The sequence below is a fragment of the Meleagris gallopavo genome, chromosome 5 (genome assembly GCF_905368555.1).
Source record: "Meleagris gallopavo chromosome 5, MGAL_WU_HG_1.1, whole genome shotgun sequence".
Taxonomy (NCBI): domain Eukaryota; kingdom Metazoa; phylum Chordata; class Aves; order Galliformes; family Phasianidae; genus Meleagris; species Meleagris gallopavo.
Genome location: NC_139408.1, coordinates 19,018,192 through 19,033,577, shown reverse-complemented (window position 1 = coordinate 19,033,577; position 15,386 = coordinate 19,018,192). Strand labels below are relative to the sequence as shown.

At 39.5% G+C, this 15,386-nt stretch overlaps 1 protein-coding gene across 1 annotated transcript; it reads right to left on the bottom strand.

Moving 5' to 3' along the window:
• Nucleotides 1–7,035: 7,035 nt before the first annotated feature.
• RAG1 (recombination activating 1) lies at nucleotides 7,036–10,164 on the bottom strand. Its single transcript, XM_010711259.3, has one exon. It carries the CDS (start codon nucleotides 10,162–10,164, stop codon nucleotides 7,036–7,038), a length of 3,129 nt encoding a protein of 1,042 aa, XP_010709561.2.
• Nucleotides 10,165–15,386: the final 5,222 nt, after the last annotated feature.

The window sequence follows — 15,386 nt, the reverse complement described above, 5'->3', positions numbered from 1 at the left end:
AGTATGTGCAGACCCTGAGCAGCCACCCCTTTCAAAACCAGCAGTGTGTTCCAATCAGCACAAATGTGTATGCACAATACTCCCCTTGATACCTTCACAAGTCAACAGTAGAGGATAGTAAAGGGTAACAAGACAAAATTACCATTTCCAATCTCTTATATTCTGATGGAGGTTATAGTGTGGGTAGAATTTGTAAATGGGAAGTAGATCATCCTGGGACTTGTTTCATCCATTTTTACATTAGTGTAAATCCATAGATTTAAATGGTAGTTTCCTTTTTTCTCAAAATATACTCAGAATAAATAAGGCTGTATAGTTTTCAAAGGAATAAATGAAAGTTAGAGCCCTTTAAACTGTTGAAATTCAATAGACAATATTCTCTTTTGTAGTTTAGTCATAGGTATTACTCAGTCAAATTGTCATTAAAATATACATTCAGCACACGTTACAAGCTTTATTTACATCAACAACAACAAATCTCCACATTAAAATTAAACAACATCATCACAACACAGACAGGAGGACAATATATGCACACAACAGAAATTCACCCCTCATCCCTTCACCACCACAGCACTTCTCACAATTACTTCAATCCCTGGCAATAGCTGGTTTGCGCTTTGCCTGTTACCCTGTTGCTATCGATATCTCAAATTCTTGAGGAGCCACACTGGGCAACAAATTTGTTTGGTCTATGACTTTTTTAAATGCATGTGTCACTTCATAAGGAGGAAGAAATAGTCAAACTATGTCCCAGCCTTGCAGTGAAGGGGAGTAGAACAAGCATTAAATCACATTTCAGAGTTACTGCTGGAAGAGTAAATCATAGGTAAAGTAAAATATAAAATTCCTAAGGACTCGAGCATAAAGAAGTGTATGACCACTGATCTGTAAATGAAGACACTTCACATAGCATTCAAGGTTGCAGAAAATATTTAATTATTTGATAATTCTGATGAAGCTTTTGAGGCATGTGCTTGTTAGAGCATTGATCGTCTTTAAAAACCAGATAATCAATACGTTTCTTTCTCATGCAGTGTAGAATTAGAGGATAAAATTAAGCAGATTTGAGGGCAGAAGTAAATCCCTGTTGTGTCTGCATCCAGCTGACCTGTGTGTTTTGTAACCACAACAAACAGCATCAGGGCTCCCAGTCACATTTTAGTGTTGCTGTTGTTATCATCAGCTTTTAAGATAAAGTATATGGTTTTACTGCTTGTGGAAGGTACTTAAATGCTGAAGTACCTAATTAGTCTACAGGAAAGGCAAAGCACAAACTTTAGTGGTAGCACTAAAACGTGTCATAGTTCAGAGTGACTCATTGCACCAAAAGACCATTGGAAAGAATGGAAATAATGCCACTGGGAACCCAAAGCAAAAGGAGAAGACTGTGTTCAGATTGAAAAGGAATCTGTAAAGGTATTTACTACCAGATTTACTGCAGTGCAGACAGAAGGACTTGCTTAATTGTAAGGATTGGCAACTCTAGCTCCCTCCATATATGATTCCTATCCTTTCCCATTTCAAGCAAAACTAACTCCTGAAAATAGCTTGAGAAAACTCCTGTTTTGTGCCTGTATTTGGGCTTTGGAAATTGTCCCTCTTCAACAAAAAAGCAAGATAAACATTGTAAAAACGTTCTGATTTCTCAAAACATGCATTGGTCACTACGATGTATGCAGATCCACCTTTTGTTGGTAGTTATTGTGATTTCTCTTGTTCAAAATGCTCATCTTCAGAGGAAGAGCTGGCCACTGAAAATACAGCAGTTTCACCTTTTGACATCTCTGCTGGTGTTGCTAGAAAAACTGCTAATTAAATCCTTTCTAAAGTGTCTTTTGGGACTGTGGGCAATATTAAGCTTGATGAATAAGGTAGAAAAGTTCCCATACTAAGGAGTTGGAGCTGATCATTTCTCTAAAAATTATGCTATATTCAGTCACCTGAAACAGCAGTCTGAAAAACAGTGGTGGTAGACCTCATTATTCTTCATCTGTTTCTGATTCTATGAGAATACACGGAAAGTAAATTTCAGTCAATTATTATGTCCAGGAGGGAGAAGGAGGTGATTGTCCCCCTGTATTCTGCCCTTGTAAGTCCACATCTGGAGCACTGCGTCCAGGCCTGGGGCCCCCAGTACAGGAGGGATGCAGAGCTGTTGAAGTGGGTCCAGAGGAGGGCCAAAAAGAAGATGAAAGGGCTGGAGCACCTCTCCTGTGAAGAAAGGCTGAGGGAGCTGGGCTTGTTTAGCCTGGAAGAGAAAGGGCTACAGAGAGACCTCATGCAGCCTTCCTGTATTTGAAGAGAGCTTACAAGCAGGATAGGAAGTGAATATTTACATGGTCTGATAGTGACAGGATGAGGGGGAATGGTTTAAACTACAACAGCATATATTTAGGTTAGATGTTAGGAAGAATTTTTTTACTCGGAGGGTGGTGAGACACTGGAATGGGTTTTCCAGACAGGTTGTGGGTGTCTCATCTCTGGATGGATTCAAGACCAGGTTGGATGGTGCCCTGAGCAGCCTAATCTAGTGGCTGGCAATCCTGCCTGTGGCAAGGGGGTTGGAACTAGGTGATCTTTAAAGTCTCCTCCAAACTAAGCCATTTAGTGATTCTATGTTTATTACTTTAGGAATAAAGGAATTAAATCATCCCAGTTTACCAGGAAGCTGTCTGGGGGGATTGGTTTTATGTTTGGTTCTGTTTGTTGTTGATGTTATTGTTGTTTTAATGACTTCCATTTTTTCCATCCAGAAATGATCATGGTCAGCTGAGAGAATTAAGTTGGTTATATAAAGTCTAGAAATTAGGTATCTAATTACCTGATTGCAGCAGGAAATCAGGTAGCTAATAATGTAAATGCTCAATTTGCTCAGCATTAATTCCACTCAGACCAGTTGGTTTAAGTAAGTTACTTGACCCTGACAGAAGTCAGTATAGCGGTTTAATGCAGTAACACGGACATAATGGTCATGGCTGATTTTTAACAAATACTGGAGTAGTGTTTGTAAATGAAGCAAAAGTTATCCACAGACTAAATGAAACTGGTTTTACTTTCCTGTCAAACAGCTGCCTATGGGGAAAGGCGCAGAAAGGGCTGTGGAGATGCGTGGAGCAATCTTCATTTTTGTTAACCTGGTGACCTCAGAACAGGGCTGGAATCCCAGCTGAAGACTCTGGGTATTAGACCAGTCCAAATAAAAAAATATGCACAATCTAGATGAAAAGTGAAACTGTTATCACAACCTTATGAGCACAGTCAAAAAACTATAAAGAAATACAAATTTAGAAACTTAAATGCATATAAGTCCTTTATTTTAAACAAGTGTTACAAATAAAGAAATTGTAATACAATAAAAAAGAAGTAAAATGATGAAGCTGTGCTGTGAGACAGCACGCAGAACTCAGTGCAGTGAAAAACTGGAATACTGTAAATATCTGAAGTTTGTGGCTGAACTGAGTAAAAGTCAGCTGCTTTGCTTAGAGTCAAATAGAATTATTCCTGTGAGGACAAAACATGTGAGACCACAGTCAAGACTCCTCTTATATTCACATCATTTCATAACAAGGCAATTCATAGTCTGAAGTCCTTGACTAAAACTAACAAAACGAGATACATAATGTCATCATATAAAGAATACAGTCAATAAACTTTCAAAAAAAGAAAAGCATTCACCTTGAAGTAATTACTGACAGATTTTTACAAAGTATTAGCATAGAAAATGTGAAGGTTTGAGAGAGTACCATGAATAAAAGTGTCTCCACTTTTCTAAAGCCTCTTCAAAACCAAAAAGCTTAACAATAGGCTGAGTAAACAAATGATGCACCTGTCTGCAGTCAAAATGTGTTTTCTCTCGGATGCATGCAGCATTGTTATTTTATTCCTGTTTACAAAGCTCCACTTGCAGGTACCTACCCTTTCAGTTCTGTTTGTTTTAATGAGTTCAAAACTCTCAAAGAGTCCCTTGATTTACACAGAATGTCAACAACAGGGAAAAAAAGATTAAGGTAGATTCAAGCCTAAAGAAAAGGATAAAGAAAATATTAACAATCGCCTGTGTCAATTGTTCTGCTGATAGTTGGTGGGATGTGAAATGTATTTTGACAGCTCCATAGTATTTCACAAAAGAAAACTTCCTTATCCTCCTGCCTGCCTGTGTCCCAGCCCATGCACTGTTCGGCTTGATGAGTTCATGAGTTCATAGTGAGAAATGAGACACATATGGATGAAATGTACTCAACTCTTTTGAATGGAGTGGGAAAAATCGCTTGCTCTTGTGTAAGCAGCATGTTAATTTGGAATTTGAAAATGTCAGTGAAGTCACTGTGTGCAAAATGACCAAAGTCTGGCCAGTCTCTCGAGTGGTGTGTATGCAGTGCAAAGAACAGGTCAGGATTACTTGTGAGTGAAATTCACTCTTGTGCAAAAGCAACATATACCACTTAAATGAGGTGAAAATCACCATGACCTCAGTCAGGATTATTAAACTATGCCTTAGGCTATCCAAGCAGAGGAAGAATGAAAACTAAGGTAGTACAATTGCCCTAAATAGGTATACAATGGAACAAAAAAGTGTGCAACTATTTGCATAATGAAATATAGTGTACCAAAAATACAAAGCATGTCTGCATTTACTGCTAAAGGATATTCTTTGCCATACTGCTGATACTTATATTCCATGGGAAACAGTTGTACTTGTCTGCATTTATTAGTAAAAAATTATACTTATGTAAACCTGGCATTTATGCTCTATGGGTAGTACTTGTTTTATTCAAAGAATTGAAAGAAATAATTTAATCTAGAAATGAACACTCAGTAAGTGCAGATGTACATGGTAAACAATACAAAAGACTGCTGTTCTTATGATTGCTTAGAAAATGAAGTGTTGTAAGCAGAAGACATTATTTCTAGCCTCAAATTTTGACACAGTGTTAAACTATATTTAAAGAAACCCTATTAAAACTAAATCCTAAATTACAAACTACCTTCAAATTGGATTAAAAATAATAAAATCAAAAGAAAGGCAATATCAGAATATGATTAATTTTTATACTTGTTACTAACACTTAACTCTATTTCTTCATAATTCATAAATAGTAAATACCAGACCCTCAAAGATTTAGTAAGTAACAAGAGCAAGATATTACTAACAGAAACCTCAGACCAGTAGTCCTTTAAGTTTGTTGTTCTCTTACACTCACAAACCAACTCCTGCCACATAAAAATAAAAACACAAAGTGTGGGTTTTTTAGATCCGTGCTTTTGATTCTTTGTGCATTTAATCTTGTTTCTGAAGTATTTCTTCAGACACAATTGTGCCCTAGCTACAGGTGCTAATGTGAAAGGCTGGGTGATTTAGGGATATCTCAGATATTTCTGAGTATATTTCTTGCCTATGTCATTGAATAAAATCCACATAATTTTAACATTTAATTTTTTTTAGATGTAAGCACCACTAAATGCTTACATTATGTATGCATGCATGCATTCAGTGGTTGTCACACACTTGAATTTAAGCTTGCATTTGAACACTGCTGAATGAAGGTCTAGACTTGTTCATCTGCACTGGTGATATGTCCAGAAATAATTTAGTTTCCAAATCTCATGGTTTATACACATTAACTTTTAAATCCTTTTATCCATTTAAACCAACATTATCCACAAGAACTACTGGTGCAATCTCATCTGATATAAGCAGCTTTCAGTCATGTAGCAATAACACTTCAGAAAGGCAAATACTACCAACATAATGGTGCTCCTGATAGAGTTTAAAATATGAGGAATGCTAACTAAATATTGTTGTAATAATCTAAAATACACTATACAGTAATTTTAAGGCAGCTATTAGTTCTTTTCACTATGCCTTTATGCAGACTATCCTTCAGGTTAATAAACATCATTCTTCCCATTTTATGTATCTAGAAAATGAAATAAGTGACATTTCCTAGATGAGAAAAAGCTCAGTACTGGATAGTGTTAGAGCATATCAGAAATGGTAACGGAACTATTTAATAGAGAAGACCAGAACACTGACATGTACCTGAAAAAGTTAACATCCATCTCCTGAAAAATGGGTCTGCTATGACTTTTTGTCACCTCGTGAAATTGTGGGCTTGCATTCAATGACAATTTAGTGGTGACTTCAGTAAGGCCAGGAATTTACCCAGTAAGATTAAATTGGTACAAAGATGCCACATAATGAAATCACCATCAAAATCTAAAATTTGTATGAAGCAACAAGCTGCATAGCAGAGCTTAAATGTGCTTTGTATAGTGAGATCACAGGACACTGTAATGCTGATTTAGGTGCACAAGCACAGGTTTGCATTTTAGAGTAAATGTGCTACAATAAAAATATCTTTGAAAAATTATAGCTACCCTTCTTTTAACTTCATATAGTAAATCAGCATGCTGATACAACCACCTGCTCCTAGGCAAAGCTACAACCTAAACATTAAATGTTTTAAATGTTTGAGATCAAAGTTTGTATCTTTAGTCAGTATATTGTGTAAAAATAGCCAAACTTTGTTCATCCCAAAACAATTACCTAACTGTCTCATTGGCAAATCTTGACTTATAAAAGCCGAAGAGCCATCAATAAAATAATCAAACCCTCTTGAAAAGTAAACAGCAAAATAGCATATAAAATGCAAACAGAACAAATAGCCATGCTCAATTTTTCAGCAAGCATCATAACTTTCCAGTATTATATTCATTCCAAAATACTGTTCTATATAAAACCTTGTTTACTCTGTCTTTCTCACTTATAAACAACACTCTGAGACCAAAATAAATTCATGGCCCTTCTTTGCAATTTGTTTCCACTTCCCTCTCGCATAACAACTGGTAAATGCACCACTGCATTGCTTCTGTTCAAAGCTTCCAACAGACATGGCATTTCATTAAATTCCATTCAGCACCTTTAAAAGGGAGTATAAAATGAAAGCTTCAACCTTTCCTGTACCCCTACAGGCCTGAAAAGGAAGCTGTCTCCACTCAGAAAGACTATCACAAACCCAATGAATTTTACATTTAGAGTTCCACTGAATCACTGCTTTCCAAAGAGATCTCCGGTGGCAAAGAATCACCTAACCCATCATCTGGATCGATCACGAAGCCCTGGCTTCTTAACACTTTATGAGCATTCATGAACTTCTGGAGGAACTTAGAAGTATATAGCCAGTGATGCTTTAAGACATCCTCCATTTCATAGAATTTGGACTGCCTGGCATTCATTTTTCGGAACCTCCTAAATAGTTTGTTTCCAGACTCATTCCCTTCACTTGCCCAAGCACCAATGGACCCATCTCTTTCAATGATTTCAGGTACATGAGCAAGGGTTTTGTGAAAATAATTGGTAATCTTGCCCTCATATCTGTATTTGAACTTTGTAGACAGGAGCTCAGCAAAACGCTGTGAATTGTAGCTGTACTGGCACAGCAATTCTGGACACTCTTTGGCAGGGCACGAAGATCGCCATACTGGTTTCATTTTCAGATAAAGATCCATTAGTTCTTTTAGGGCTTCATGCCTTTCCTCACACTTTATTAATTCACATACTGCCTCTACTGTCTCTTTGGACATGAGCTTCCTAGCAAAGTTCCCACTCATCCTCATCATAGGTTTTAATTTCATCTTCTTCCTGAGATGTTTGTCAAGAGTCAACTGCCACCTCTTCCTTTCCTCTTTAGACGCATCAGGGTTCTTATAGACTTCACCAATCTCCATCTGGAAAATTCTGTAGAATTCTGTTGCATTGCCAATGTCACAGTGCAACGCGTCAATGGAGGGAACAGTCTCTATAAAAGGTTTGGCCGAAACACCCTTCACTCTGTCACGGAGCTCATCAACAGATTCGTGATATGGGTTGGACCTCCATATTTCATATCGCTCCAGATTTTCAGCATGGCTCCTGGTGATGGAGTGGAAGACCAAATTCTGGGAGGCCTCTAGGCGGGTTGCATCACAGAGGGTACAGATATAAGTGGAACCTGAGGCCTCCAGCCCTTCCACTTCCCTTACAAGTTTCTCATCATAGCCTGTACCTCGAAAGATGAATTTGAATGTTCTCAGGATACCTCCCATTTCAAGAAGCAGTTCACTGTTCTTCATAGCCTCTCTTTCTGCTATGAGAGGGCTCAGGATTGCTGTCAGAGTTTCATGGTCTGATTCATCAGCCAGCATAAGGCACAAGGGTTTGCAACACAACTCTGAATTAGGCTTTACTTCTTCAAAGATCCTTATCCTTTCATTCCCATGGTCTATAGCAATGTTCATGACTGTAAATGAAAAGCGTACAGCCTTCTCTGGGACAGCAGGACCACTTCCATGCTTCTCGCTGACATCTCCCATTCCGTCACAGCACTCTTTTACTACCACAGTGAAGGGACCATTCAGATAGTCATCCAGGTTTTTTGCCTTCATGCCCTCCAAGATTTCTTCTTCCATGTCCTTTAAAGCAGAAACCAAGGCTGTATCATATCGAAATCTCTTTGCAATTGTGTCTATTGGGTAGTCATCAATCGAGAGGGGTAGTCCTGATAATCCATCTATAATTCCCACTTCTGTGTTCGTGGATACATTTTTCAATGGGGGTTTCCATTCAAAAGGATGATAACCTGGTAAAAGGGCTTTCTCAGCAGTGCGAAGAGCATGCAGTGGCTGGAAAATCTGCCTCCCAGTGACAGCTTTTACAGTTCGGTACATTTTATGATATTGGCTACAGCTGAGAAATGTGTTGATTCGGATTGCCAGGCAAACAGCAGGATGAAGTCCAGATCCTTTGCCTTGCATTATAGCCTCCAATTCATCTGCTTGCTTGTGTTCATTTTTTGCTCTTAAAGCTAGCAGGAACAAAGTCATGCATACAGCCTTTATATCACCACCTTCTTCTTTCTCAGCAAAAGCCTTGACTTGACGTTTCAGTTCTCTCAGACGATGTTTCTGAGCTCTCCTGGTCAAAGACAGGAGATGCTGCCTTGGTCGGCCACCTTTATTTATGGGGTTATAGAGCTCTTTATCTTTCATCTCCTTGTGGTTAGAGAAGTGTTGGCCATATTTTCCATACAAGATCTCTTCATCACATTCTGGTACAGGGCATCTTATGCTCAGGCTATCAAGGATGTTCAGGAAGGATTTCACTGGGGTTACCAGATCAGTAGGGAAGCAAGGATACCAGCAGGAGGGGCAATAGCTGCCCATAACTTTGATGCAACTGAGAATGCAAGCTCTGCAAAACAAGTGTCTACATGTTGTTTCCACTGGGTCTGCCAAAATATGCTCACAAATCTGGCAAGAGATAGATTTAATGAAATCTGCTGGATAATCAACTGCAAGCAGTTTGGTGCTGAGATGTCTGTTCTTGCAGTTGGTAATCTCTTTCATTACATTTTTGTTATTTATCAGCACTTGATTCTTTATGCCTCTGCTAACTCGAGCACGTTCTGCAGTGATCTTCACACGTTTGCCATGTTGTACATTGGGTGGTTGGCTTTTTCTCTTGACTCCCCGCCTGGGAGTGTGGCACACTTCACAGTTTGTAGAGTGGGGCTGCCACTCCATCGTGCTATTCCTAGGAAAATAAACTTCACATGGAGTATTACTGAATTTCCTGTGGATAATACTCCAGCAGTTGTGACAAAATCGAGTGGGATGGATAGTGTCAACATCCCCTCTCACATCAATCTTGAACACTTTTGCAATAAGATCTGGCCAAGAGGTTGCTTTTTTCTCTTTCTTTCTCAGAAGACAAAGAGTTTCATCATCTACTGGTCCATGTACTGGATGAGTTCTCTTGTAGCAATCAGTTTTAAATGAAGCTCCACAGATGCGGCAAAGTTGCTTCAGATTGTTCTGGTGAACTGTGTTGTCTTGTATTTTCATGTCATTGACATTTTTCTCAAGTGCTTGTGTATTGCCCATGAAATCCATCTGTGTCAGAATTAACTTTTCTCCTCTTGGAACTTCTTCATCTTTATGCAGTGTGATGTTTTGGTCTGTAGAAGCTACCTCTTGTTCTTGATCCTTGTTTATGCATTGGCTTTTATCAGAAGGTGCTTTTTGAAATGGTCTCACTTTAAACAGCTTGAATTTCCATTCAGAAAATTTTGCATATGGATGCTGAATCTCTTCGGGTAGGTCCATTTGTGATGTTATTGACATCTCCAGTGTGGCAGAAACCAGATCACCTGAGAAAGAAGCTGTAAGTTAGCTTATGTTCCAAAATGAGAAATAGTGCCAGTGCCTGAGCATATGCTTTAAATACAATAACTCTAATAACTTTAACTGAGAAATGCTTTTTAAGTTGCTTTGCCCAAGACTCTTACAAACTGAGAGATCCAAATGTGGCTGTCCATGCAGTACCTCAGATAAGTACTTGGTTATGCTTTGACTTTGATCATGAGACATCTGTAGTCTATTGTACCACCAATGCATATTGCATACACCTGTTAGTCATCAGGTCCTAATTTCCCAATCTGCCTCCTTTTTCTTATAACTAACTTCGCAGTCTACGATAGATAGAAGAGTAATGTTCTAAAAGTGTGGCAAGTTCTTCATATGAAACTGAACAAGATTGGTGGCTTCAAGACATAATTTTTTCTGTCTCATGCTATATTATTTCAATCACTTGAGACTACTGCTGTCACACCACTTCTTAGTCCTTGATTCTGACCTGAAGTGTCTAATGCATGCCTATGCCTTCCTACACAGGCAGAGTAGCATATCCTATTCAATCCCTATGCAGACTGTATTCAGACCTCAATTTTGTAAGGTACTTTATTATACGGATGCTGAATGTGAGTGGTTTCATTAAAGCTGTAGGAGTGTATCCTCTGTTGATGCAAGGTGCAGTGGTTCCCTGGACTCTAAAGGAGATATGGCAATTTATACTCACTGCGTATTTGCTCTAGAGAGAATATTTATACATTTCAAGTTAGTCATCTGTTTAAGTGCCCTGCTGAGAACTCTGTTTGTAAGGATTACTGGTACTGGAAAGCTGAAAATGTCTGTTCAAATTTGACCCCAATTGTAGCTTTCATAGAGATGCAACCAAAAGTAATATCAATGTGATTGCCATGGGAATATGATATTCTATAAAAATAAATAGAAGACTTTCACCTCAAACACTGAAACTTTGTGCTACTGCATCAGGCTTAGAAAACAAAATCATGTAGAAACAAATACAAAAGTGACTATCATATTTTTCCTTATCTGACAATGAGAAGTGCAGAAAGTGAACAAACAGCATAGAGAAGATTAAACTGTGTTTCCTGATTGTTTCACTTGTTTTACTTAAATCTTGTTTTACTGATCCAAATGATATGAATTAAAAAAAGAAAGAAAGAAAGAAAGAAAGAAAGAAAAACTATACATTAAGACTATGTATATCAAACTAGAAATTACATGGGTGTGGCTTTGATTTCTCTGATTGATTAATCTCCACCTAGCAATTCACTAAACTTGGTGGAAATTTCAGTTCTGTGTTTATGTGGAAAGTGTCCTTCATAAGAAATATATCCATGCCATGATCTGGTGATGCTCAGTGTGTTTCTGAGATTGTTTTATTGATAACCTTTCAATGAAGCAACATTACTGTGCAAACTTTGAGAGTCCATTGGGAAAGGACTGCACGCTTTGATAAAGTTCTAGACTCAGAATGACAAATCAGTCTGCTCAGCTTTCCTTAAGAGCAGTGTTTAACTTCGAAATTGTTCATTAGGCCTTGGCAACCAAAGCTAACATCTGTTTTCTTCCCACTTTTTCTTCATTTCATCCTACTGAGAACAAGCTGCCCATACCTCTGTCCCCATCTGCCTGAATTGCTCGGTCCAGCTGCCCACGCTGTTGAACATCGCGGGCTGCACTGCAGCCCCCTGCTGTCCACAGCCGAAACAGCCTGGTAACGTGCTTGCTTGTGCTCTGCTGCCTGTGGATCTTGATCTGCTGCTGTGCCCAGATGAATTCAGATCATTACTACCGCCCACTTTCTTGGCTGCATCCTGTGGCAGAGATAGTAAAACCTATCCACTGAGCAATAACCTGTTTGCCCCTGAATCATCTTGCATTCCTACAGATACGTGCTCTATTACCTGCAGCACTGGCTGCCCTACGCTGTCTGCAGATCCCTTTCTGTGAAGGGAAATTTGTGTAATTTCACCATCTCTAGCAGCAATTTCAGATTGTCTCAACCCATACGCAATGCCTATTCAGGGCAATACCAAATTCATTGTAAAGAAACAGCCAGCACCGAGTACATTTAAAGTAAAATATTTAATACTTTCCCTCCTCGGCTATCCCATAGACTAAGTGCCACCTTAGTGCCTTACTAATCTCCAGACCTGTGGCCATTCCTATTAATTACCAACACAAATGAAGCTTTACCCTCACTAAAGAAAAGTACAATGATCTTTTTTTTTTTTTTTTTTCTCTCTCTCTCTCTCTCTTGCACTGAACATTCCCTTGAAGAAATGAATGATAAAGAGCCCTCTTAGGTCACCTTAGTCTCCTTCAGGAGATAGTAGCAGCCAACAGGCTACTCATCAGACACTTTAAATGGCCTGGATGCCAGGCAGTGGAGTTTGAAGCAGCTCTGCTGGGAGAGGTAGAAATATCCCCAGTGCTAGGAACATTTCATGCTAGATTTGCCTTTGGTCTGTTATTCTAGTTGTGGGTCACAGTGAACAATCCTCCTCACTGTTTATCCCACTCAAATTCTTACAGAGTGAACCCCAGCCGTGAACCCCAGCCACGGTTATTTAATCAACTCTGACAGCTGTATTCAGTATCACCTCTTTTTACCTTGAAAAGGGAAAAGAAATCCCTTTTCTTCCCAGCTCGCAATATTTCATACACTTCTGAAGAAAAGCACAACTGTGATACTGTTAGTCATGTCAAGGAAGACCTTGCTTTATGAACAGTCTCACTGCACATACAGAATAAAATTGACTTGCGCATTAAAACAGGAAAATGAATCAACATTCAGTTGCCCTACAAGCATTTGAGTTGCTGCCATTAGTGCAGCCAGCCTACCTTTAGCTCCCTGTCAGTATGCAGAGCTGCTGTTATGTCTGCTCAGTTTGCTCCACATGTCAAGCTTGCTTGCTCTCCCGTGTGCTCTTGCTCTTTCTTTGTCCCCTCTGCTTTTTAAAGACACTGCAGTGCTGTTTATCTCACTTATCCTTGTGCCTCTGAGCTCCCAGTACCACTTTGGTGCTAACCACAGGTTACTTCAACTAAACACAATGCAGAACTTTCAAATCCAGGTGGCACCTGGCAATTTATGAGGCTTAACCACAAAATTCATAAAAACAAGGTCTTCTTGTATGAGACTCTAGGGCTCTGAGATAAGTATGCAGCCTCTCCGAGGAGCACCTGCAGTGTTAGGACAAAGCTCTACATTTGGCTTTCTTCTTTCTAGCTTCAGAGCTAGTTTCTTCACTGTCAGCTATCGGAGAGAAGAACCTGGTGTCTGGTCACACTACAGTCACACACCAAAGCTGTTTCACTGAAGGCCAGAAGCCTGCTTCCTGTGTTAACAGCAGCCAGTCCTCTGTGGTCTGGGACCACACAATGTCTTTTCTTCTGATCCCACTATCTCACTTTCAGAGATTTTACCTTCCTGATGGCATTCTGAAGGTACTTGACAAGAGAACAAATCAACAATATAAAAAACTAGTTCTGATTCTGAGTAACTGGTAGATAGTACATCAGGCATAGGCAAGTGTCCACAGATGCTGGGCAATAAAGTTCAGTGTTCACGCTCAGTTTTGACTGAAGCACATACTTCTCAGAAACTCACTCCAAGTGAAAAGAAAACAAATTCTGTTACACAAGAGCACCTTGAAGGATTTTGGTCTCCTCAAAAAACATTATGCAACAAACTGTAATGATCCACCAAGCTCTTCCAAAGTGAACATATGCTCACACTCCAGAAGTGGGAGTTTCCAGTAGCAACACTTGCTACAGGTAAAAATGATGAGAGGATTCCCTCCTATTATCAGCTTTGATCTTGTAGAACAACAGTTCCTTCCTGTTCTTGCAAGATGACAAGTCATAGAGAAGTGAAGCTAGACCTGGGTCAGTCACTCATTTCACACTGTATGTCCCAGGAGATGCCAATACCTCCTAGTAACTAAGTGCAATTATTTGTGCCAAATCAAGTAACGTAATGACAAAGAAAACAAAGTTTGGTTGCAAACTCTGATACCCTTGGTCAGATTCTGACCAAAATCTCAGAGCTGCTGTAGAAACAAGTGCACATGAGTGTCAGGACAAGGTGGAACAGAAATCACGGTAGTCACTCCCAGGCCAAGGCAGGTTAGAGTAAGGTTGTCCTGACTCTGGTGTTTGCTCACCAGCGAGAAGATGTCATGGCCCAGCCCTAAGCACAGCATTTCTGCTCTCCCTGTCTTGCCAGGACTTCCTCACAACCTGCCTGCCTTCACTGTCCCCTCACTAGCGTTTGGAGAGACCTTTTCAAAAAGATATCAGGTCAGGCTGCAACAACAGGTATCAATCAAAGTAACTCTCCGCAGGCTCATGCTGGTTTCCTTCCTTATCTTGAAACAGCAGATGCAACTAGCTGACAATATGCATTGAGGGATCAGGGGCTCTCAGAGAAGTAGTCTAGCAAATCTGTCTGTCCCTCTGCAGGACTGATTCAAAACCTTGCCCAGGCAGCTGCCTAACGCCCCATTCCCTGTGAGACTGAAGTCTGGTGTGAACAGCGCTGGATGAGAGCAATCTGATCATCAGCACAGCCAGGTGAGTACATGTAAGCAGTCACGCACTTTACTTCCAGCGTACTCAGGAAAAATCACCTTGAAAAAATATTTTCTGGAAGGATACTACAGGTAAATAATGTTTTAATTGATCTCCAGTTGAAAGAGCTTTGAGTGTGGTTTATGTGTGTATAAACAGAATTGCTGGGCGGTTTGAGTTGTGCAGTCAGTGCTGGAAAGTATTTTCCCTGTGCAACTGGCACCACCACGTGGAGAAAAAGCAATTTTACATCATTTTATGTTGCATTATGGTCATGGGTACGTGACTATTGGCCAAGTCTGCCAAAAACCATAAATATTTGGGAACTGCGCTGACTAAAGACATTTCATTTACATTTGAGATAAAAGCTCCTCTATTCCTTGTGTTCCTTTCTAGTCAAAATGAACTGGACATCAATGCTCTGACTACCTGACATATATCTAAAAATTGTGGGATTTTGCCACAGAAAACTCCATTGAGGGATATCTATTTTATAAATCTATTATGCATTTCCTCATTTTACAGATAATGAAAATAACATGCCGTTTTTCAACTTCACAGGGAATAAGGAGGGCTCTGAAATTTAGCCAGTTGTCCAGCAAAGGGTCCACAAAGTTGGTTAA

Excerpts from the sequence above, each read along its gene's own strand:
- RAG1 (XM_010711259.3), bottom strand. The coding sequence starts at position 10,164 with ATGTCAATAACATCACAAATGGACCTACCCGAAGAGATTCAGCATCCA.